The sequence below is a fragment of the Pseudorasbora parva genome, chromosome 17, assembly GCF_024679245.1.
Source record: "Pseudorasbora parva isolate DD20220531a chromosome 17, ASM2467924v1, whole genome shotgun sequence".
Classification (NCBI taxonomy): domain Eukaryota; kingdom Metazoa; phylum Chordata; class Actinopteri; order Cypriniformes; family Gobionidae; genus Pseudorasbora; species Pseudorasbora parva.
In genome coordinates this window covers 28,859,124-28,881,642 of record NC_090188.1, presented here as the reverse complement: position 1 = coordinate 28,881,642, position 22,519 = coordinate 28,859,124, and the positions used below count along the sequence as shown (strand labels likewise).

Here is a 22,519-nt window from a genome sequence, read left to right as displayed (position 1 = left end):
GAGTTTGCTGGCCAATTAAGAACAGGGATACCATGGTTCTTAAACCAGGTACTGAATGCAAAACATTCAGAACATTCAACAAACTTTAATTCCAAAATAAATAAACAAAACGAAAGTAAAACCGCGGGCAGCCCCTCAAGGACGACTGCCCGCACTTACACACATAATCAAACGCGGGCAGTCCCTCACGGACGTCTGCCCGCACACACAAAACAAAATGTAAACATAACATAAAATAAAATCCAGGCCTGGTCCTCTCTCGTCTTCCGCTGCCTTCGCTCCTCCTTTTATGCTCCCGTCACTTGGCCGCCGGAGCATAAACCGATGACCGATGTGACCGCAGCTGGTACTCATTACCACTCGTCACCGGCCCGCTCTCGTGGTCCCTCGCCCCGCTGTTTGCCACAATTGACTCTAGCTGCAGTCCACTCTTTGTGTATCTCCCCCACAGTTTTGAAAGGGTTTTGTTTCAAAATCCTCTCCAGGGTGTGGTTATCCCTATTGCTTATTAGGGGTGACCCCTAATAGTCGAAGATTCGATCCATCGATATGCAGGACCGGATTCGACCACTGATCTCATGGTCCAATCTTCTCGGGTGTTATGAAACGAGGATCATACCATTTTAGGCAATATGGGGGTGCTCAATATTAGTGTTATAGATGTGTCGCGGCGCTGAGCGATCGCCCCTTTAAGGGCACTGAGCTTCGCACCGGACGCGCCGTGCCTTTAAAATTCGAACACATATACACCGACGGCGGCATTCGACGCCTCTCCGCGGCGATAAAATGTATATTTCCCTCAAATCGTAAATGTACATACTGATTTCACCCTGTGCTACAAGATACACTCATCGTGCAGCTCTTCTGTCAGAAGGCAATTCAAAATTGAGCTTGCGCGTATATGATCACGTCTGCCTGGTGTGAGATACCTGAGACACGGCACTGAGCTTCAGTCCAGTGTGCGACCCCCTTTAGGCACAATTGGCTTAAGAACGTGCATATAAACGCACTCAAAGTGTTCTTTTCCTCTCTAGGCAGGTATTTTTTTAGGTTTATTTATCAAAATGTTCTTTTATATATTTGTGTGATGTTCTGTGTTTCGATCGCGGCTTTTAAATGTTATGAGAGAACGGTTAATTTACGAGTGTGTAGTGTAGCCTAGTTTTGATCACTTTATTAAAAGTGGTGGCTGTGTGCCGTGTGTAAAGTAAAATAAAAATAGTCTTAGCCTCCTGCTGACTAGTGTCCTACCTTTCCCAACCCGTTTATACCGTTTATTTTTTTCCAGTCTATGGTTTACACACACATAGATGATTTGACTATTGGTCGACCATAGAGAGATTCGAAAATTCTGATTCGAATGTGTAAATCCTTAGTCGGAGACACTTTTTTTCTACCACATTTTTTTTCTTCCATTCCCCTCTCTATTAATGTGCTTGGACACAGAGCTCTGTGAGCAACCAGCCTCTTTTGCAATGACCTATTGTGTTTTGCCTTCCTTCTGCAAGGTGTCAATGGTTGTCATCTTTTGGACAACTGTCAAGTCACCAGTCTTCCCCAAGATTGTGTAGCCTACAGAACTAGACTGAGAGACCTAAAGGACTTTGCAGGTGTTTTGGGATAAAGAGTTAGTTCACGCAAAAAAGAAAATTCTGTCATTAATTACTTACCCTAATATCGTTCGACACCCGTAAGACCTCCGTTAATCTTTGGAACACAAGTGAAGATATTTTTGTTGAAATTCAAAATTTCAATTAATTACATTTGCAATTTATTTATAAGCAGACCAGAACACATACGAATGTGCCCAAAGTTTATTTGACTAAAACACATACCTAATCTTCACAAACACATACACACAAGCACACATACATGGGGTAGAATGGAAGGTGAAACTGGCTGAAAAATCAGTTCAGAACAGAGGAATGAAGCAATGGGAAAAGAGTCTAACGCCGCATTCACACGGGGCGTAGGCATTAACGCTTCCCATTTACTTTGAATGGGTGACATCATCCGTTGCCGAACTGAATTGTGGGTTCCGTCGCTTCACTCGCGTTGCAAGCGGCAGAAGTTGAAGATTTCTCAACTTTTCAAGCGCCAGCGCAGGCGTCATCCAATCAGATCGCCGTATGCAAATATCCTACAGCAGACTAGCCAATTGCGTTCATTACTGCTCCGTAAACCATCCAGACGCAGCTCCCGGACCACTACGTGATATTCTTTCCGCTGTCGGTGCTTTTTCAGGATTTAATGTACTTAACAGCTTCGAGCACCTGTGCAGTGCACTGACAACAACTACACAGGCAATCGCACTCACACATACAACCAAATCGGCATTCATTTCATCTCACAGACTAGCTGTCATAAAAAGGCGCTTTTTTGTGTTGTGTTTTGGTCCAAGCGGCAAGTTAATGTGATTGGCTGTTGTCACTATGACGATCGCGTCAGCACCCAGCTTCAGCCACGCCCTCCGTCAAGCGTTAATGCCTACGCCCCGTGTGAATGCGCTGTAACACCTGGGAGAACCATCAGTTATGACAACAAACTCCTTTGTTTGAACAAAGGGGTTTACAGCTTTAACTAACCACACAGCGATTTTGTATATCATACATTACCATTACTTGCATTTGCCTGAGCTGCTAAAGAGCATCCGCATATACATTCACAGGAGAATGTTTTGATTGTTTGATCCGATGGTGTTACAGTTGCAATCGATTCCTTCCATGTTGAGAGACTCAGTTATGGTCGAAGAATGGCCACATGGCTTGATGTGTGTGGGGCTGGCCGGCACGTACTGGGGAATGTATGTTCATTAATTTAACAGATTGTCTTAACAATTGATTAGTGGATAGAATTAGATAGCTATATTTGGAATTTTATTTTTACTGCTTATATATCAATGTATTGCAGTATGAATATATAAAAATTAAAAATGGAAGTTCAGGTAAGGGAGCATTGCATTAAGGGAAACCATGAAAAAAAACACATTCTATACTACATACTGCAAAAATACTATTAGTGGACCCCCTTTATATTAGGGGGCTACTATAATAACATATAAATTAATCACTTGATACAATGCACTTATTGTGTACATACATGTTTTTGCTAATATTTGTAAAATGACCTGCATGTAATTACATCTGTAATTAATTTTTGTCGTTACATCTTTAATTACACTGTTGACACCTTCCTTACACCTAAAACTACCCTTAAACTTACCCATACCCCTACACCTGTTCCGACCTTTACCCATATCCACCTTAATATCAGCAAAAGGGCTTTGCAATACAACATTAATACAATACATACATTGTACTTATTTTTTTTATGTAAGTAAGGCCACCTTATATAAAGTGGGGCCGTATTAGTTTTATGTTAGCTTTAAGTCCTTGTTAAATAATACTTATTGCTTATTCTTTCTGCTCAGAGCTAAGCATTATAATAATTTGCATTAAGATATTCATAGTTTTAAGAGCACTCTGTGATCTTTTGTAACCCTATCATATTAAAAACTGGTAGAACAATATAGGCTTAATTGAGAATTATTGGCTCATTGTGGGGAATTTAATGTGGAGGGCTGGTAATGTGTTACTCATATGCTTTCTTCTATTTTGATTAAAAAGGGATATTGGCAGAATGAAATGTGAACAGTAAAAAGTTAAAATATTTAAATAATTATGAATAACTGTCACAAAAGTTTATTTTCCATGTGAGACTTAATTTATATTCCTTATTCAGATTGTATTCATTATTTTTATTCGGATTCTTCATTCTTATCAACTCATGTTCTCATACAGTTTCTAATTTCACAATGCAGTACTGAATCTTAATAAGCTTGTGTTGCCCACTTTTTATTTGGAGTAACATGAAAACAGAGGTTCTGTGATGTTTCTTGTAATGATTCACCATTGGGTGGGGCTACCTTTTTTGAATCCCAGGATGTAATATTATTGTATTAAATATATATATCTGTATATTTAATGCAACTGTATATATAATTTATATATTAACTAACACCCAAAAGTAAATAAGTCTATGCAAATAATGTGGCAAATAAGATATTTATGCAAATTCAGCTCTGTACAGTCAACACACATCCACACAAGTGTCAACTTTTACTTTACTTTATTCAAACTAAGCAAAACAACGCTGACACTGTTTAACTGCCTACATTTCTCTCCTACAGGTATTAGTTTTGGGAGATATTCTGGAAAGTCCTTTTTGGAGTTTGAGGGCATTGAAGTCGGTGCTACGTTCAGTGTCACAATGAGATTACAGACTGTATCCAGGTATGGAACGCTGCTGTATTTGACCAGTGCCAAAAAAGGTGTCTTCTTCATCAAACTCTACATTTCCAATGGAACGCTTCAGGTAAAACTGCATATGCATATACATTTGTCTTTTTCAAAGTTAAGTCATTACCCTTACAAATAATGCATCAAAGAATGGGGATGAAGAATAATTAGATGGAACTAACCCACATTACCCACACACTCCAGTACGACTTTTCCTGCAACCAAAATGAGGGAGTTCAGCAGATCAATACAGCACAGCAGGTCGCTGATGGAAAGGAGCATGTGGTGCTTTTGAGGTAAGAGAATTTGTCCTCCAGAATCCAAATAATTTAAGATCATAGAGTTTAAAAATGATTCAGATGTCTACCAATTGTGTAATGGGCATGGAAAAAGTTAATCAACTGGAAACAGCTTGTGAAACTGGTTGTTCATGTAAAGGTAGCCTTTTGACACTTATAAATAAGTTAACACAGACCACAGCAAATAATTCGATTTAAAGTATAGAAACGCTCTATTCATAGTCAGTCATGATTTATTTATTCTCCAAGAAAAAAAGTGTCCAATAACAGAGCAACTGACATGCGACAGCTGATCAAACGCCATTGAGTTATTTGGTAAATATGCATTATATTTTTCATTTACATAATGGAGAGTATTTCTCTACAGCTCTTATTTGTCCAACTCTGTAATGGGTGCAATCTAAACCCATATTTGTTAGTTCTGGGCATTTTGAGTGAGAGCTGAAAGATTGCTGAAAGGTCTTTGATGTTCAAAAGCACAATTCATACAGGTCCATTAGGTTTGTTTCTTTTCATCCGCTTCAGCAGAAAGTGAAATGCACGGTCACACAGTCATTGAAATATTTCATCAGATTTTGAGACTCCGAGAGACAGCACAGCCTCTTCACATCCTGACGCTTTAGCCAGCTCCTGATCTTGAGTGCGTCTGCCTGTTTATGTCTGTTTTTCATAGAGATTTTGAAAAGCTTCCAAGATACACCAGCTGCACAAATCAGTCATTACTTTTGTGCCAACTAGCAAAAGACTTGCTAAAAGAGTGTTATCAAAAGAAAAAGGAAAAATCAGGGACCAATGAGAAGACATCTCTTAAAATGGGTCATATTGTTAAAATCAAAGTTTCCTTGATCTTTTGAAAGAGAGTTTGTTGTACTGTGAAAACATACAGATGCGTATTCACTACACAATTGTGTCATGTCTTTTAGGATGAATTTCAGGTCTTATTCACTAACCAGGTGGTAAATGTAGTAGTTGTTAGTATTTAAAGTAATATTCCGGATTTAGTTCAAATTAAGATTATTTTCAACTTCTCTATCCTTAACTATAAAAAAGAGGCCATGGAGACACAAAAACAATGGAATAAAATTGGGCCAATGGAGGATTTGAAATCAAGCTTTTAACCAGTGCATTGTCATAGCAACAAAGTTGTAAAATTGCCTATAACCTTACACAGAAAATGATAGTAATTCTTTTTTTTTACATAATAAATTCATATTAGCATGCATGATTACATGAGTCTTTTATTTTTTAAATAACAGGAGTGACTAATTGAAATTGGTGGTGGTTTTAATTGTCTTAAAGGTTAATTATACATATCAAGGAATAAATAAACTTAATTAGTCATTAGTTGTAGTCAAAAGATGTTTTCAAAAATTATTGCACTAATTTGATGTCTCTGTTGTGACATTTTGCTATGTACAATGTACAATTATGTATTAAGTGCAATCCTCTTTCTGCCATTCCAACTCATGTTCTAATTGTGGGTCTTGACGAATTAGATTCAAATTAAAGCTATTGACAAAAAAAAAAAAAAAAAATCAGATTTTTTAGTGGTAAAGAGGGAATTTAGAATTTTTGGTTGCACTCATGGACTGTAAAAGAAATATTAACAGTGTCCGTGACATCATCTGTAGCGTTTTTGAATTGTAAATTCAGCCGTTGCCATCTCTGCAGCACGTCACCGAGTGTCACTAACTCACTCCAGGCTTACTGAAAATGGGCAAAGAAGCAGGACATGGGTGGAGCTGAGGTGACGTGATGGCTAACAGACAGCAGACAAATGGCAACACACCTGTCACTCAAAGTGGCCACGCCCCTAATTATGCAGAACTTTAAGACGTAATATAATTTAAATGGATGAGTTATTAAAATAAGCAACCCCCTCACAGTTGTCATGAAGGGCAAAATTAGCCATATAGAACAAAACCACTATTTGTGCCAGTTTTTTTTATATGTAATGTTGGATATTTTAATATGGGGCAAAATGGGATTCTGCTCTCTTTAAGAGCGTGTCTCTAGCGGCCAGTCAATGAATTGTTACTTCCGTATTGGCTTCAAGAGAACCTGGGGGAGGTTGCCGCTTGATTGCACTTTACTTTTATGGTCCCTTTTAGACATTATTTTGACCTAATATAATGTTGCACCTACATGTAGCTCTCATTAGATGCTGCTTCCCAATTTGCCAATTTGATGAAAAGTAGATATTTTTGAGTGTGTAGCAGATGAGTAGGCAAGCTTTGGGACATACTACTTTGTCATCTTTAACAGAAAGCTCTGTCGCTTAGTTACGTATATCCTGTCATCGTTTAAACTGCCATGTCAATCATCTTGTCACAGTTAAAATCATCCACATTCAAGTACATTTCATTTCCTACCGTATTGGAGAGAAAGGTAGTGAGAAGTTGTTGTCATGCGTTGGTCTTTCATACAGTAACTCTCCTCATGTGTTTGCAATAAAAGCCAAACATATCATTACAAAAGCTCACAATGCTGTTGCAGATTAAATATTATGTGGATAATATTAGATAAATATATTTCGTGAAGTACTGATAATTATTCACTCAAACCCCTTTATCTAAACCTCTTTATTTACTCTCTACCTTTTGCACATCCTCCATGTTTGTAGTTTTTAACACTTTTTATCCATTTGTAGTTCTAATCAAAACCGCGTCCAACTCGCAATGGGTTGTGGGAAGTAGACTGACCGAATATCTTTGGAATACTCATTTAAACATAGGCTACTACAATTTGGGACATACTAATTATTTTTTCGAATACTATTTAGGATGGATAGTATGCAAATCGGGACGCACAGAGAGTATTAGTTGATTATTAGTATTAGACCGTTAGGGTCAGTAGAAAAAGGGGTTAGGGTTAGTAGAACAAGTTGATATGTACTTGCAATGTTTTTTATACTAAGTAGAATGTCTTTTCGAGGGACCATCAACATAAAGTGTTAGCAGACATTAAGCAGACAGTCTATTAATACTTTATTAATACTATATTAATAGTTAGTTGACATGTTGGTGCAGCATTACTAATAGTCAAAAGAATGTTTAAGGGCAACCATCAAATTAAATAAAAGTGTTAAAGTGGGGGTGAAACACTCAGTTTCAGTCAATCTCATGTCAATCTTGAGTACCTATAGAGTAGTATTGGATCCTTCATATCTCCGAAAAGTCTTTAGTTTTATTATATTTATAAAAGAAATATGGGCTGTACCGAGTCTTTCCGGAAAAAAACGAGCGCCTGGAGGCGTATCGAGTGGGCGGAGCTAAAGAATGACGAATGCGCAAAGCGGTGACGTCCTCAAGCGTGGAGAAACCCTTGCTATCGATCTCAGCTAATAGATATGATCCAGAATCTAATTCGGAGGCGGAAATAGAAACAGCAACAGCAGGACGTCCGTCTCTGTGGTATGTACTGTATTTAGTGGCCTGTCAACATTTGTGTGTGTTTACTCGCAGTTTATGAGGACATGATTCGGTTTATGTACTATTGTATGCGACCAAACCTTAGTAGCAAGCAAAACGGTTTTGCACGTCAGACTAGTGTAACGTTATAAGTTACATAGAACAGCAATGAAGTCCGTTAGCGCATTTGAATGACGAAGCACACGATCGTGTCGTTTACTGATGTTTACATACGCGACGATAAGCAACAGAACAGACATTTGAAGCTGTTTTACTCACCGGCTGCTTCCAAAGCAGGACCGAACCTTTATCGCTGGGACGGCTCTGTCAAAAACACACTTCTTGGAGTGTGGAGATCCACTTTGCGATGCGACTGAAGCATTTCTGCGTTCAAATCGGTTCAAATGCAGCGCTGCCTTCCCGCAATGCTGTGCTGAAGCGTTGAAGTCGCTTAATGTCAAAGTGGAGGAATGAAGTGGAGCGCGGCATGGACTATAACCGACATTAGTGTTCACGGACGACTGGATCTCCAGCTGTGTTTACGGCCGTGCATTTGCTCTCTCGCCTCTAGTCATGCACGCGTGCATGCACCCTACAGGGAGAAAAATAACAGTAACCCATACAAGGACCTTCCATTCTATTAACGTCAAGTCGACCCATACTCGAAAAAAACTCTCCGAAACTTGTGAGAAACCGGAAGGAGTATTTTTAACACAGAAATACTCCATCAAACGTCCAACATTAGTTTTTGAAACTTTGTCTATGTTTAGGATGGGAATCCAAGTCTTTAACAGTGTACAAAGCTCAGTATGCATGAAACAGCATTTCACCCCCCCCTTTATTTAATTCATAAATGCACAAAAAACAGGGTCACAGAGAGGGTGGAAAATTGTCAAGTAAAATGTAAAACAGCCATTTTTGTGCCGAAAACAATGTAAGTAGACCACAGGGAAAAATATAAAATAATATTTTTTTTTAAAAAAGATACGTTTCACTCCGTTATTCATGTCTCACATGACCAAGTGGAAGTGTAAAACGGTTTCAAGGGCCGTGCTGTGCTTTATTGTTGCCTTTAAAGCATTTCTAAGTAAAAGGATCATTCTCTGTGTGTCCTGCTGGGGAACTGTCTTTTCAAAGACTCAGTGGGACCAGTGGCTCTCTGGCGAGATGCCAGGATGCTCTTCTAAATTAACAGTTTCTCCGGCTGCTCCAGAGGGAGGACGTCCAGGGCCTGGTGGTCGGTCCTCCTGAGGTGTGGAGCAAAGCAGGACGAAAAACTCCACGGCCTATGAATTACAGGCTTAACAAATCAGTCAAGATTGGCTCCTCTGAACCTCAGGGAAGAGGGAGACGGATATCAAGGCTGGGGGGGGTGGTACTGCCATTATGAGCTGAGCATCTGTAGGCCAATCCTCCAGCTGCACATAGTTATCCCAGAATCCACACTGAGGTAATTATCTTTCCTCCCCTGTTGTTTGGAAGGGCAGAATAAGCTTTGGAAAACTCCCAAGGCTTGGGTACATCTCCGGAACAGTCTGTCCGAGACTCATAAGATGTCTTTAAAAGGAAGAGAGGAAACAATTAGCCGCAGGTGAAAGACGCCCTTGAGCATAGGAAATCATTTGTTTTGCTTAGCGGATTTTTTTCTGTCATGATTTACATTGTTGCAGCAGTAGCCTGCCGTTTTAATTAGCATTTAACTGGCAATAAAAGCATTTATAGTTGTTGTAATTACAACCGTGGTTTTATGCTGTATCACATACATTATGTTATAATATGCTGGTATTTGAAACAAGATTAAACCATTTACATATACAGTAGCATGACTTTAAATCACACAAAGACTTTTCTAGTTGAAAACCACAATAACATGATATTTTAAATGTTGTACTGGCTAATGAATTCACTGTGGACCTTTTTCCTTTCTCAATGCCTTCCTGTATCTCACGTATCCATGGAAACAACACATTCATTAGGAGTCATTCAGCATAACCTGTTTTTGGTCTGAATATTAAAAAAGTGGAAAATAATAACAGATAAAGCAGGCATTAGCAGTGCTTAGCTTTTAAAGTAATTGTCTGCTCCTTTAGGCGTAGCAAATGTATCCTGTTAACATAAACTGAATAGCCTTAAAAGACGTCTGTGGTATTAATACTAAAGATCATTAATTGAGTGCACTAAGAGCCATTAGGTGAAGAGACACAGGAAACAGGAGCCTGAAATGATGGTTTCTGACAAGACAGAGAGCATTTTGTCCCTATGCATATCACAGTGCTCCTTTAGTCTGTTTTTATCTCTTTTATTCCACAGACAATATTTTTCTCCGTGTGCAGCTGACATCACTATTTCTGGCTTTAAGACTGTCAGAAGTACTCCAAGAAATTACACATCAGCCGTGAGTTTACAGAGAACTGGCCATCTCTTCGTAGGAGGTATTCCTCTTCGACATTCACCCTATAAAGTAAGGAATGATTCTGTGTGAATTTATGTTTTTAATCCTGAGAAAAAGATCATATGCTGTATGTGTGTGTGCCTGTTTATGTGGTTTATGAGGACACAAATTTGTATAACTACATGGGTATTACACTGGTATTACACTATAAATGTGGTTTATGAGGACATTTCAAATGTCCTCATAATTCAAATAGCTTTAAAAACATACTAAATTATGTTTTTTTGAGAAAGTAAAAATGCAGAATGTTTCCTGTGATGGGTAGGTTTAGGGGCAGGGGCAGTGTAAGGGGATAGAAAATATGGTTTGTACGGTATAAAATCAATTCCGAAATAAATTATTCTTGAACCCAAATTTTTGAACAAGAAAAGAAAATACTTGCCAACCTTAAAGTGCCTTTATTATGCTTTGTGGAATATTACATTTCATGTAGTGTGTAATATAGATGTTTGGGAATGTAAAAGTTCTGCAAAGTTTTAAAGATCAACGCTGAGGAAGCCCACGATTCAGATACAGCCCCTGTCCCAAATGTGCACTTTCGGTCTTGTGGACTTACAGTGGCCGCTGCGTGTACGTGTCTGTTAAGTCCACGAGACCGCAGGATGTCCCCTTTGTAGTTTTAGGTGTCAGAAGGCCCCTTTGAGGTCAGTGTGCGCCCTCGATGCACATTTCTGCTGAGCCTGCACTTGTGCGGGTTATGCAGAAGACTTCTTCCCGGCAGTCAAAGCGGCATTACGTTGTGAAATTGGGACTCAGAAGAAGACCCTGAGGGTTTAGGGACAGGGCCATGTGGCCCCTGTCATTTGGGACAGGGCCATAATAATAGGCATTTTGTTGCTGACACTCACTGTGAATAGTCGACCAATCACAACTGGGCCGTCTAATCAGAGCACTAATCAGAGCAGATAGGCTTTCGAAAAGGAGGGGTTTAGAGACTGAATCTTCTAACAAATCGGTTTTGGACTCTTTGAGAAAAGGGGGGGGGGGGGTTACTTTACATGCATATTAACCTATTGTAGGAGACAAAATTAGAAGGCTTTAAACTAGCAGTAAAAATATTTGATTTGGTAGTAAATCTAACTTTTGCAGAGATTCTTTTGATTCACTTGATTCATCAACTAATCTAAAGATTTGTATTTGTAAATGACTGGGAAGGTTGTGGAAAAGTCAACCAAGAAAGTGGAAAAGAGAAGATTGATGGTTTGTGACATGTTACACAATGACCTGACCACTTACGGCAAAGATACCAACAACTTAATTTGGATTAAAATGGAATTTTGCAGTAATTTTCAGGTTACTAAAAACTGGTTCAGAGGGCTTCAAAGAACTGTCAAGGTCTACATATTGACAGTGATAAAGCTCTGAGAAACTAGCAGGCACACTTTTCATTTTCCTTCAGGCAGCTAGAAGCAGGTCACGGGCACTTGAGATACTGTTAAAAGAAGAAAAAGTAGAGAGTTAGATGTATTTGTCTAGACAACAAAGATTGGATCCACATGCTTTTTCTTTTTTCACATGACTGCTAATGAAATTGAGGTTATATATAATTTATTTATTTTTTCCATAAATACAGTTTTTTCTTTTGGTAATTTTACATGAGCCATTTCTGTCTCATTTGAAGACTCTTTATTGCCTTTGAAAAAACATTCAGTTGCATGTGTGGCATTTATAAATTAATGTTTATACAGGGAAAAGTGACATTGCATTAATAGATATAATTATTCCTTGTAGGTATCAATTTTTAAAATGGATATTTCACCAAAAAAATTAAGCTCTTTCAATATTTACTCACTCATGTCATTCCAGACTTGTATGCTGTTAAATTGCGATATATTCATCACACAAAGCTATGGCATTGTGTTAAGACTTGGAATATAGTTCACGTCACATTTCTTGTTGTCCTTGCAAGTCCTTGGTCATATGAACTGTTGTATGAAAAGTAAAACCGTTCCAAGGAGAAATACCAGCATACAGGTTTGGAACAATGTGAGAGTGAGTAAATAATGAATTTTCATTTTGGGTGAACTGTGCCTTAAAATGCAACTTCTTTGTTGTATGGCACTTTCTTCTCCCAGAATAGCTGCTTTGTAGCCGTTTTTCATTTTTACCCTTAGGTATGAGATGTTTTTCTGTTTTCCTCTGAAGAAACTGCTTGAGACTTTGTTGTTCCGTGTTCCCTCAGGAAGCTGAGCCTTTCCACAACTACACTGGCTGCATTGAAATAATCGAAATTAATAAGCTCAGAAGATTCCATGTGGACCATTCCATTGCCAGAAACAATGTTGACAACTGCAGGTAATTGAACCTAATTTTCCACCAGGAATCAATACAATTCTGTACGCTGTTTGGGAGTTGAAATTCATTTTAAATGATTCATAAATGATTCACTGATTTGTGTCACTGTAGAAATTCCATCATTTATTTAATTTCTAAATAGAAAGGCAGAACTTTGCAGTTCATCCATATGTTTTCAGGTTGTTGTTGTTTTTTTAAATATGAATTTGTCATTCATTCAATAAACCTTTATGGTAGGGAGGCAGATAAATAGTGTTTTGAATAAATTACAGATTATATAATCTATTTTACAATATTTTGGCAGTAGCTCCTAGTGCTGGTCAAATAATTAGAATATCATCAAAAAGTTGATTTATTTCACTAATTCCATTCAAATATTTTCAAAAATGTGTATATTATATTCATTCATTACACACTGATATATTTCAAATGTTTATTTCTTTTCATTTTTATGATTATAACTGATAACTAAGGAAAATCCCAAATTCAGTATCTCAAAAAATTAAAATATTACTTAAGACCAATACTAAGAAAGGATTTTTAGAAATCTTGGCCAAATGAAAAGTATGAACATGAAAAGTATGAGCATGTACAGCACTCAATACTTAGTTACTTAATACTTAGCAAAAGGGCTCCTTTTGCCTGAATTACTGGAGCAATGCGCTGTTGCATGGAGTCGATCAGTCTGTGGCACTGCTCAGGTGTTATGAGAGCCCAGGTTGCTCTGATAGTGGCCTTCAGCTCTTCTGCACTGTTGGGTCTGGCATATCGCATCTTCCTCTTCACAATAGCCCATCGATTTTCTATGGGGTTAAGGTCAGGCGAGTTTTCTGGCCTATTAAGAACAGGGATTCCATGGTTTTTAAACCAGACACTGGTTGCTTTGTTATTGTGTGCAGCAGCCAAGTCCTTTTGGAAAATGAAATCTGCATCTCCATAAAGTTGGCCTGCAGCAGGAAGCATGAAGTGCTCTTAAACTTCCTGGTATATGGCTGCGTTAAACTTTGACCTCAGAAAACACAGTGGACCAACACCAGCAGATGACATGGCACCCCAAACCATCACTGACTGTGGAAACTTTACACTAGACCTCAAGAGATGGATTGTGTGCCTCTCCTCTCTTCCTCCAGACTTTGAAACCCTGATTTCAACACAACGGAAACAAGGCACAACACAACGAAATCGCCACAACACAACGGAATCACCACAGCACGAGGGAATCACCACAACACAACGGAAATGCTACTGTCCACAAGGGGGCTCTCGAAGTGAAATAAAGTTAGTTTCCCTTGCCATTGCTCTATAGATTGGCCAGTCTTACAAAGATTTAAACACTACTGTCAGTTTTAAGTGTGTAACCATTGTATATCGACATGAAATATCAACTCAAAATCAGGCATTATAGCGGCATATTTATACTCGAAAACGCTTTTACACGCTGCCATGGTGTTTGATGCCCAAGGGAACGTCTGCCAATTCCACCATGCAGTTGAAACATGTAATTTGTATGAATTAAAATTACTTTTAACATTAAAAAACAGACATTTTAAAATCCCACAGCTTTTTGTATTCTAAAAAAATTACTCAATGCATAACATTAGAATTTGAACATTTAAACAAAACAAAAAAAGCAATTTTAATTAATAAAATGATACGTTTCAAACACTTGGTGGAATAGGCAGACGTTCCCTTAGGCATCAAGCGCTGTGATCGCTAGTAAAAACGTTTTTGAGTATAAATATGCAGCTATATTGCATGTAGGTGATTTTGAGTTGATATTTCATGTCGATATACAATGGTTACACACTTAAAACTAATCGTAGTGTTTATATCTTTGTAAGACTGGCCAATCTATAGAACAATGGCAAGGGAAACTAACTTTATTCCACTCTGAGAGTGGATGGGAGCATTTCCGTTGTGTTGTGGTGATTTTGTTGTGTTGTGGCTCGTTTCCGTTGTGTTGTGGCTCGTTTCCATTGTGCTGTGGTGATTTCGTTGTGTTGTGGCTCGTTTCCGTCGTGCTGTGGTGATTTCGTTGTGTTGTGGCTCGTTTCCATTGTGCTGTGGTGATTTTGTTGTGTTGTGGCTCGTTTCCGTTGTGTTGTGGCGATTCCGTTGTGTTGTGGGTCGTTTCCGTTGTGTTGTGGCGATTCCGTCGTGCTATGGTGATTTTGTTGTGTTGTGGTTCGTTTCCGTTGTGTTGTGGCTCGTTTCCGTTGTGTTGTGGTGATTCCATTGAGCTGTGGTGATTTCGTTGTGTTGTGGTTTGTTTCCGTTGTGTTGTGGCGATTCAGTTGTGGTGATTTCGTTGTGTTGTGGCGATTCCGTTGTGCTGTGGTGATTTTGTTGTGTTGTGGCTCGTTTCCGTTGTGTTGTGGTTCGTTTCCGTTGTGTTGTGGCTCGTTTCCGTTGTGTTGTGGCGATTCCGTTGTGCTGTGGTGATTTTGTTGTGTTGTGGCTCGTTTCCGTTGTGCTGTGGTGATTTTGTTGTGTTGTGGCTCGTTTCCGTTGTGCTGTGGTGATTTTGTTGTGTTGTGGCTCGTTTCCGTTGTGCTGTGGTGATTTTGTTGTGTTGTGGCTCGTTTCCGTTGTGTTGTGGCGATTCCGTTGTGTTGTGGGTCGTTTCCGTTGTGTTGTGGCGATTCCGTCGTGCTATGGTGATTTTGCTGTGTTGTGGTTCGTTTCAGTTGTGTTGTGGCTCGTTTCCGTTGTGTTGTGGCGATTCCGTTGTGCTGTGGTGATTTTGTTGTGTTGTGGTTCGTTTCCGTTGTGTTGTGGTGATTTCGTTGTGTTGTGGCTCGTTTCCGTTGTGTTGTGGCGATTCCGTCATGCTGTGGTGATTCCGTTGTGTTGTGGCTCGTTTCCGTTGTGTTGTGGCGATTCCGTCGTGCTGTGGTGATTTCGTTGTGTTGTGGCTCATCTCCGTGGTGTTGTGGCTCGTTTCCGTTGTGTTGTGGCTCGTTTCCGTTGTGTTGTGGCGATTCCGTCGTGCTATGGTGATTTTGTTGTGTTGTGGCTCGTTTCCGTTGTGTTGTGGCGATTCCGTTGTGCTGTGGTGATTTTGTTGTGTTGTGGCTCGTTTCCGTTGTGCTGTGGTGATTTTGTTGTGTTGTGGCTCGTTTCCGTTGTGTTGTGGCGATTCCGTTGTGTTGTGGGTCGTTTCCGTTGTGTTGTGGCGATTCCGTCGTGCTATGGTGATTTTGTTGTGTTGTGGTTCGTTTCCGTTGTGTTGTGGCTCGTTTCCGTTGTGTTGTGGCGATTCCGTTGTGCTGTGGTGATTTTGTTGTGTTGTGGTTCGTTTCCGTTGTGTTGTGGTGATTTCGTTGTGTTGTGGCTCGTTTCCGTTGTGTTGTGGCGATTCCGTCATGCTGTGGTGATTTCGTTGTGTTGTGGCTCGTTTCCGTTGTGTTGTGGCGATTCCGTCATGCTGTGGTGATTCCGTTGTGTTGTTGCTCGTTTCCGTTGTGTTGTGGCGATTCCGTCGTGCTGTGGTGATTTCGTTGTGTTGTGGCTCATCTCCGTGGTGTTGTGGCTCGTTTCCGTTGTGTTGTGGCTCGTTTCCGTTGTGTTGTGGCTCGTTTCCGTTGTGTTGTGGCGACTGCGTTGTGCTGTGGTGATTTTGTTGTGTTGTGGTTCGTTTCCGTCATGTTGTGGTGATTTTGTTGTGTTGTGGCTCCTTTCCGTTGTGTTGTGGCGATTGCGTTGTGCTGTGGTGATTTCGTTGTGTTGTGGCTCGTTTCCGTTGTGTTGTGGCTCGTTTCCGTTGTGTTGTGGCGATTGCGTTGTGCTGTGGTGATTTCATTGTGTTGTGGCTCGTTTCCGTCGTGCTGTGGTGATTTCGTTGTGTTGTGGCTCGTTTCCGTTGTGCTGTGGTGATTTTGTTGTGTTGTGGCTCGTTTCCGTTGTGTTGTGGCGATTCCGTTGTGTTGTGGGTCGTTTCCGTTGTGTTGTGGCGATTCCGTCGTGCTATGGTGATTTTGTTGTGTTGTGGTTCGTTTCCGTTTTGTTGTGGCTCGTTTCCGTTGTGTTGTGGCGATTCCGTTGTGCTGTGGTGATTTTGTTGTGTTGTGGCTCGTTTCCGTTGTGCTGTGGTGATTTTGTTGTGTTGTGGCTCGTTTCCGTTGTGCTGTGGTGATTTTGTTGTGTTGTGGCTCGTTTCCGTTGTGTTGTGGTGATTCCGTTGTGTTGTGGCTCGTTTCCGTTGTGTTGTGGCGATTCCGTTGTGCTGTGGTGATTTCGTTGTGTTGTGGCAATTCCGTCGTGCTGTGGTGATTTCGTTGTGTTGTGGCGATTCCGTCGTGCTGTGGTGATTTCGTTGTGTTGTGGCTCATCTCCGTGGTGTTGTGGCTCGTTTCCGTTGTGTTGTGGCTCGTTTCCGTTGTGTTGTGGCGATTCCGTCGTGCTATGGTGATTTTGTTGTGTTGTGGCTCGTTTCCGTTGTGTTGTGGCGATTCCGTTGTGCTGTGGTGATTTTGTTGTGTTGTGGCTCGTTTCCGTTGTGTTGTGGCGATTCCGTTGTGTTGTGGGTCGTTTCCGTTGTGTTGTGGGTCGTTTCCGTTGTGTTGTGGCGATTCCGTCGTGCTATGGTGATTTTGTTGTGTTGTGGTTCGTTTCCGTTGTGTTGTGGCTCGTTTCCGTTGTGTTGTGGCGATTCCGTTTTGCTGTGGTGATTTTGTTGTGTTGTGGTTCGTTTCCGTTGTGTTGTGGTGATTTCGTTGTGTTGTGGCTCGTTTCCGTTGTGTTGTGGCGATTCCGTCATGCTGTGGTGATTTCGTTGTGTTGTGGCTCGTTTCCGTTGTGTTGTGGCGATTCCGTCATGCTGTGGTGATTCCGTTGTGTTGTGGCTCGTTTCCGTTGTGTTGTGGCGATTCCGTCGTGCTGTGGTGATTTCGTTGTGTTGTGGCTCATCTCCGTGGTGTTGTGGCTCGTTTCCGTTGTGTTGTGGCTCGTTTCCGTTGTGTTGTGGCGACTGCGTTGTGCTGTGGTGATTTTGTTGTGTTGTGGTTCGTTTCCGTCATGTTGTGGTGATTTTGTTGTGTTGTGGCTCCTTTCCGTTGTGTTTTGGCGATTGCGTTGTGCTGTGGTGATTTCGTTGTGTTGTGGCTCGTTTCCGTTGTGTTGTGGCTCGTTTCCGTTGTGTTGTGGCGATTGCGTTGTGCTGTGGTGATTTCATTGTGTTGTGGCTCGTTTCCGTCGTGCTGTGGTGATTTCGTTGTGTTGTGGCTCGTTTCCGTTGTGCTGTGGTGATTTTGTTGTGTTGTGGCTCGTTTCCGTTGTGTTGTGGCGATTCCGTTGTGTTGTGGGTCGTTTCCGTTGTGTTGTGGCGATTCCGTCGTGCTATGGTGATTTTGTTGTGTTGTGGTTCGTTTCCGTTTTGTTGTGGCTCGTTTCCGTTGTGTTGTGGCGATTCCGTTGTGCTGTGGTGATTTTGTTGTGTTGTGGCTCGTTTCCGTTGTGCTGTGGTGATTTTGTTGTGTTGTGGCTCGTTTCCGTTGTGCTGTGGTGATTTTGTTGTGTTGTGGCTCGTTTCCGTTGTGTTGTGGTGATTCCGTTGTGTTGTGGCTCGTTTCCGTTGTGTTGTGGCGATTCCGTTGTGCTGTGGTGATTTCGTTGTGTTGTGGCGATTCCGTCGTGCTGTGGTGATTTCGTTGTGTTGTGGCGATTCCGTCGTGCTGTGGTGATTTCGTTGTGTTGTGGCTCATCTCCGTGGTGTTGTGGCTCGTTTCCGTTGTGTTGTGGCTCGTTTCCGTTGTGTTGTGGCGATTCCGTCGTGCTATGGTGATTTTGTTGTGTTGTGGCTCGTTTCCGTTGTGTTGTGGCGATTCCGTTGTGCTGTGGTGATTTTGTTGTGTTGTGGCTCGTTTCCGTTGTGTTGTGGCGATTCCGTTGTGTTGTGGGTCGTTTCCGTTGTGTTGTGGGTCGTTTCCGTTGTGTTGTGGCGATTCCGTCGTGCTATGGTGATTTTGTTGTGTTGTGGTTCGTTTCCGTTGTGTTGTGGCTCGTTTCCGTTGTGTTGTGGCGATTCCGTTTTGCTGTGGTGATTTTGTTGTGTTGTGGTTTGTTTCCGTTGTGTTGTGGTGATTTCGTTGTGTTGTGGCTCGTTTCCGTTGTGTTGTGGCGATTCCGTCATGCTGTGGTGATTTCGTTGTGTTGTGGCTCGTTTCCGTTGTGTTGTGGCGATTCCGTCATGCTGTGGTGATTTCGTTGTGTTGTGGCTCCTTTCCGTTGTGTTGTGGCGATTCCGTCGTGCTGTGGTGATTTCGTTGTGTTGTGGCTCATCTCCGTGGTGTTGTGGCTCGTTTCCGTTGTGTTGTGGCTCGTTTCCGTTGTGTTGTGGCTCGTTTCCGTTGTGTTGTGGCGATTGCGTTGTGCTGTGGTGATTTTGTTGTGTTGTGGTTCGTTTCCGTCATGTTGTGGTGATTTTGTTGTGTTGTGGCTCCTTTCCGTTGTGTTGTGGCGATTGCGTTGTGCTGTGGTGATTTTGTTGTGTTGTGGCTCGTTTCCGTTGTGTTGTGGCTCGTTTCCTTTGTGTTGTGGCTCGTTTCCGTTGTGTTGTGGCTCGTTTCCGTCGTGCTGTGGTGATTTTGTTGTGTTGTGGCTCGTTTCCGTCGTGCTGTGGTGATTTTGTTGTGTTGTGGCTCGTTTCCGTTGTGTTGTGGCTCGTTTCCGTTGTGTTGTGGCTCGTTTCCGTTGTGTTGTGGCTCGTTTCCGTTGTGTTGTGGCTCGTTTCCGTTGTGTTGTGGTGATTTCGTTGTGTTGTGGCTCGTTTCCGTTGTGTTGTGGCTCGTTTCCGTTGTGTTGTGGCTCGTTTCCGTTGTGTTGTGGCGATTCCGTTGTGGTGATTTCGTTGTGTTGTGGCTCGTTTCCGTTGTGTTGTGGTGATTTCGTTGTGTTGTGGCTCGTTTCCGTTGTGTTGTGGCTCGTTTCCGTTGTGTTGTGGCTCGTTTCCGTTGTGTTGTGGTGATTCCATTGAGCTGTGGTGATTTCGTTGTGTTGTGGTTTGTTTCCGTTGTGTTGTGGCGATTCAGTTGTGGTGATTTCGTTGTGTTGTGGCTCGTTTCCGTCGTGCTGTGGTGATTTCGTTGTGTTGTGGCTCGTTTCCGTTGTGTCGTGGCTCGTTTCCGTTGTGTTGTGGCTCGTTTCCGTTGTGTTGTGGCGATTCCGTTGTGGTGATTTCGTTGTCTTGTGGCTCGTTTCGGTTGTGTTGTGGCGATTCCATTGAGCTGTGGTGATTTCGTTGTGTTGTGGTTCGTTTCCGTTGTGTTGTGGCGATTCAGTTGTGGTGATTTCGTTGTGTTGTGGCTCGTTTCCGTCGTGCTGTGGTGATTTCGTTGTGTTGTGGCTCGTTTCCGTTGTGCTGTGGCTCGTTTCTGTTGTGTCATGGCTCGTTTCCATTGTGCTGTGGCTCGTTTCTGTTGTGTTGTGGAAAATTCGTTGTGTTGTGGTTTAATTTAGTACGGCTGCACTACTGGGCCACCGTACTGACATGACTGGAAATTCAAAAGTTACCTGGTTCTATAGTCAGATGAAAATAAAAAAGAGCTTTTTGACAGCAAACACACCAATTTTTTTTTTTTTTACTGGAGGTCCTGGACATCTTGTTCAGACACGACATCATGGATTCTAGCAAATACCAACAGATTAAAAAATCAAAACCTGAACACTTCTGCTAGAAATCTTAATGCGTCATGGTTGGATCTTCCATCAAACATCAAAATCAACAAAATAATGTGTCCCTGAGCACAAAATAAGCTTCTGCCATGACCATCCTTGTCCCCACCAAATTAGCGTGGTGAACTAAAGAGAGGAAGCACCAACGTGGATCTGGGAATCTGAAGGATCTGGAGAGATTTTGTATGGAGGAATGATCTCTTGTCAGATGTTCTCCAAACTCATTATAGAAGACGCAGAGCTGTTATCTTTTGAAAAGGACAGCAATAATTGGGTGCCAATACTTGTGACATAAACTAGATAAAGACATTTATTTCATATTGAGATTTTTTTCCACCACTTTACATTGTTTTGCTTCAATGATAAATTAGAATTTTGTGATTTTTTTTTTTTTTAAAGATCAAAAAGATAAACAATGTAGATTTATTTTTAAAGCCTCATTTGATCATATTTAGCAAGGGTGCCAATAATTCTGGAGGTGGCTGTATATCTGAGCTACATACAGTACATTCAAAATATTATGTTGACGCCATTATGTTGCTCCCATAAAAAGTTTTATTTTTCCTTCTTGCCTCATGGCTTTTGAAATGTGCTATTTGCCAGCCTTGTCAGCCATCTCTCAAACACACAAACTATAATTTAGTGCGTTGCTTGAGTGCACAGGTGCTGTACATTCATGCTGTGTACAAATTGCTCATCAAGAGTGAGATTCTGTGGATATTTAAGTGTTTGGCTTCACACATTGTGTATTAGTGTTTCAAAGAAAATGCAAGCACCCATTTTGATTATGGTTTTAGTTTTTTGTGTTTTTTTAGTAGAAAGCCCTGTTTTGCCAAGCAGAAAGAAATGAGCATGAGATTGGTGATCACACAGACTTGTTAATATTTTAATGAGGTAGATTTGTGGTCTCTCTTTATTATCATATATTATTTATTCTGCTCTGTCATCTGTCTGGAGTTGGAGTAAAATGTGGAGATGGGGTTTCCAAAAGAAGAACAGCAATTTGTGGCATCTTACATGGCTCTCACTTGCAATTGAAAGGAAATATTCATCAGGGCCATTAGAAAGATATATATCATGGTTGTTCTGTGAGCTGATTTATTGTTAGAGGTGATTGATATGTAGGCATAACTGTTTTGAAAGTTTCTTACTATATAAAGCCGTTATTTGTTTAGCTCTAATTATTGGTGTTGTTTAACGTGATAAAGTGCATTTTATTGCTTGTCCAATATAATGCACTTAAGCGGAGTTGGAACTGGCCAATATATTTTTCAGGACTTATTGTGAGGAATGTTGACATAAATTTCACATCATCATCATTTACTCGCCCTCATGAACCCATATGCCATTCCCTTTTCCGTCTTAAAATGTGGTCTTTAGCAGAATGTTGGATCTGCTTTTTCCCATAAAATGACTATGATGACTGTGTTTAGATTTTAATAATGATAATTTAAAGGATGATTAATATAGATTTTTACAATGGATGTGGGTATGGTTTTAATTGTACTAATGTGTTTGGTTTGTCTTTGTTATGTGTAGTTATATGATTAAAGAATGCAGAGGAGGTGGCTCCATATATCCTTTGCCCCTCTGATTAAAACTCTAGGAGGGAATTCACTAAGAATGAATGTCACCCACTGATAGCGCTGCTTATTTGCATGCCCAGTCTGCATTGTTTTAGCGCTTGATTCACTAAAGGAATTATGCAAATCAGGTAAATGTCCACAAAATTCTGTCAATCTGCATGGTGTAATTCTTGATCTTGTGGGTCATTTCTAGGTTGTGGATGAAGCACATAAAAAGTGTATATTTCTGTCTGCCTCTCTGTCTGTCTGTCTGTCTGTCTCTCTCTTTCTGTCTATCTGTCTCTGTCTGTCTCATCTGTCTGTCTCTATCTACAGTATCTGTCTGTCTGTATATGTCTGTCTATCTTCTGTATGTCTGTATATCTGTCTGTCTATCTCTATCTGTCTCTGTGTCTATCTGTCTGTCTGTCTGTCTCTATCTGTCTGTCTATATGTCTCTTTCTGTCTTGTTGACTGTCAGTCTCTATCTGTGTCTGTCTGTCTGTCTGTCTGTCTGTCTGTCTGTCTG

The 22,519-nt window shown here is 40.9% G+C and overlaps 1 protein-coding gene across 1 annotated transcript in view; it reads left to right on the top strand.

Moving 5' to 3' along the window:
• Window positions 1-22,519, top strand: part of eys (eyes shut homolog) — a 376,512-nt gene that overhangs the window by 239,712 nt on the left and 114,281 nt on the right. The window contains exons 31-34 of the mRNA XM_067421808.1: window positions 4,190-4,374; window positions 4,503-4,594; window positions 10,318-10,468; window positions 12,642-12,754. Of these exons, the coding sequence (XP_067277909.1) occupies window positions 4,190-4,374; window positions 4,503-4,594; window positions 10,318-10,468; window positions 12,642-12,754 (541 nt within the window). The remainder of the gene's footprint in view (window positions 1-4,189; window positions 4,375-4,502; window positions 4,595-10,317; window positions 10,469-12,641; window positions 12,755-22,519) is intronic.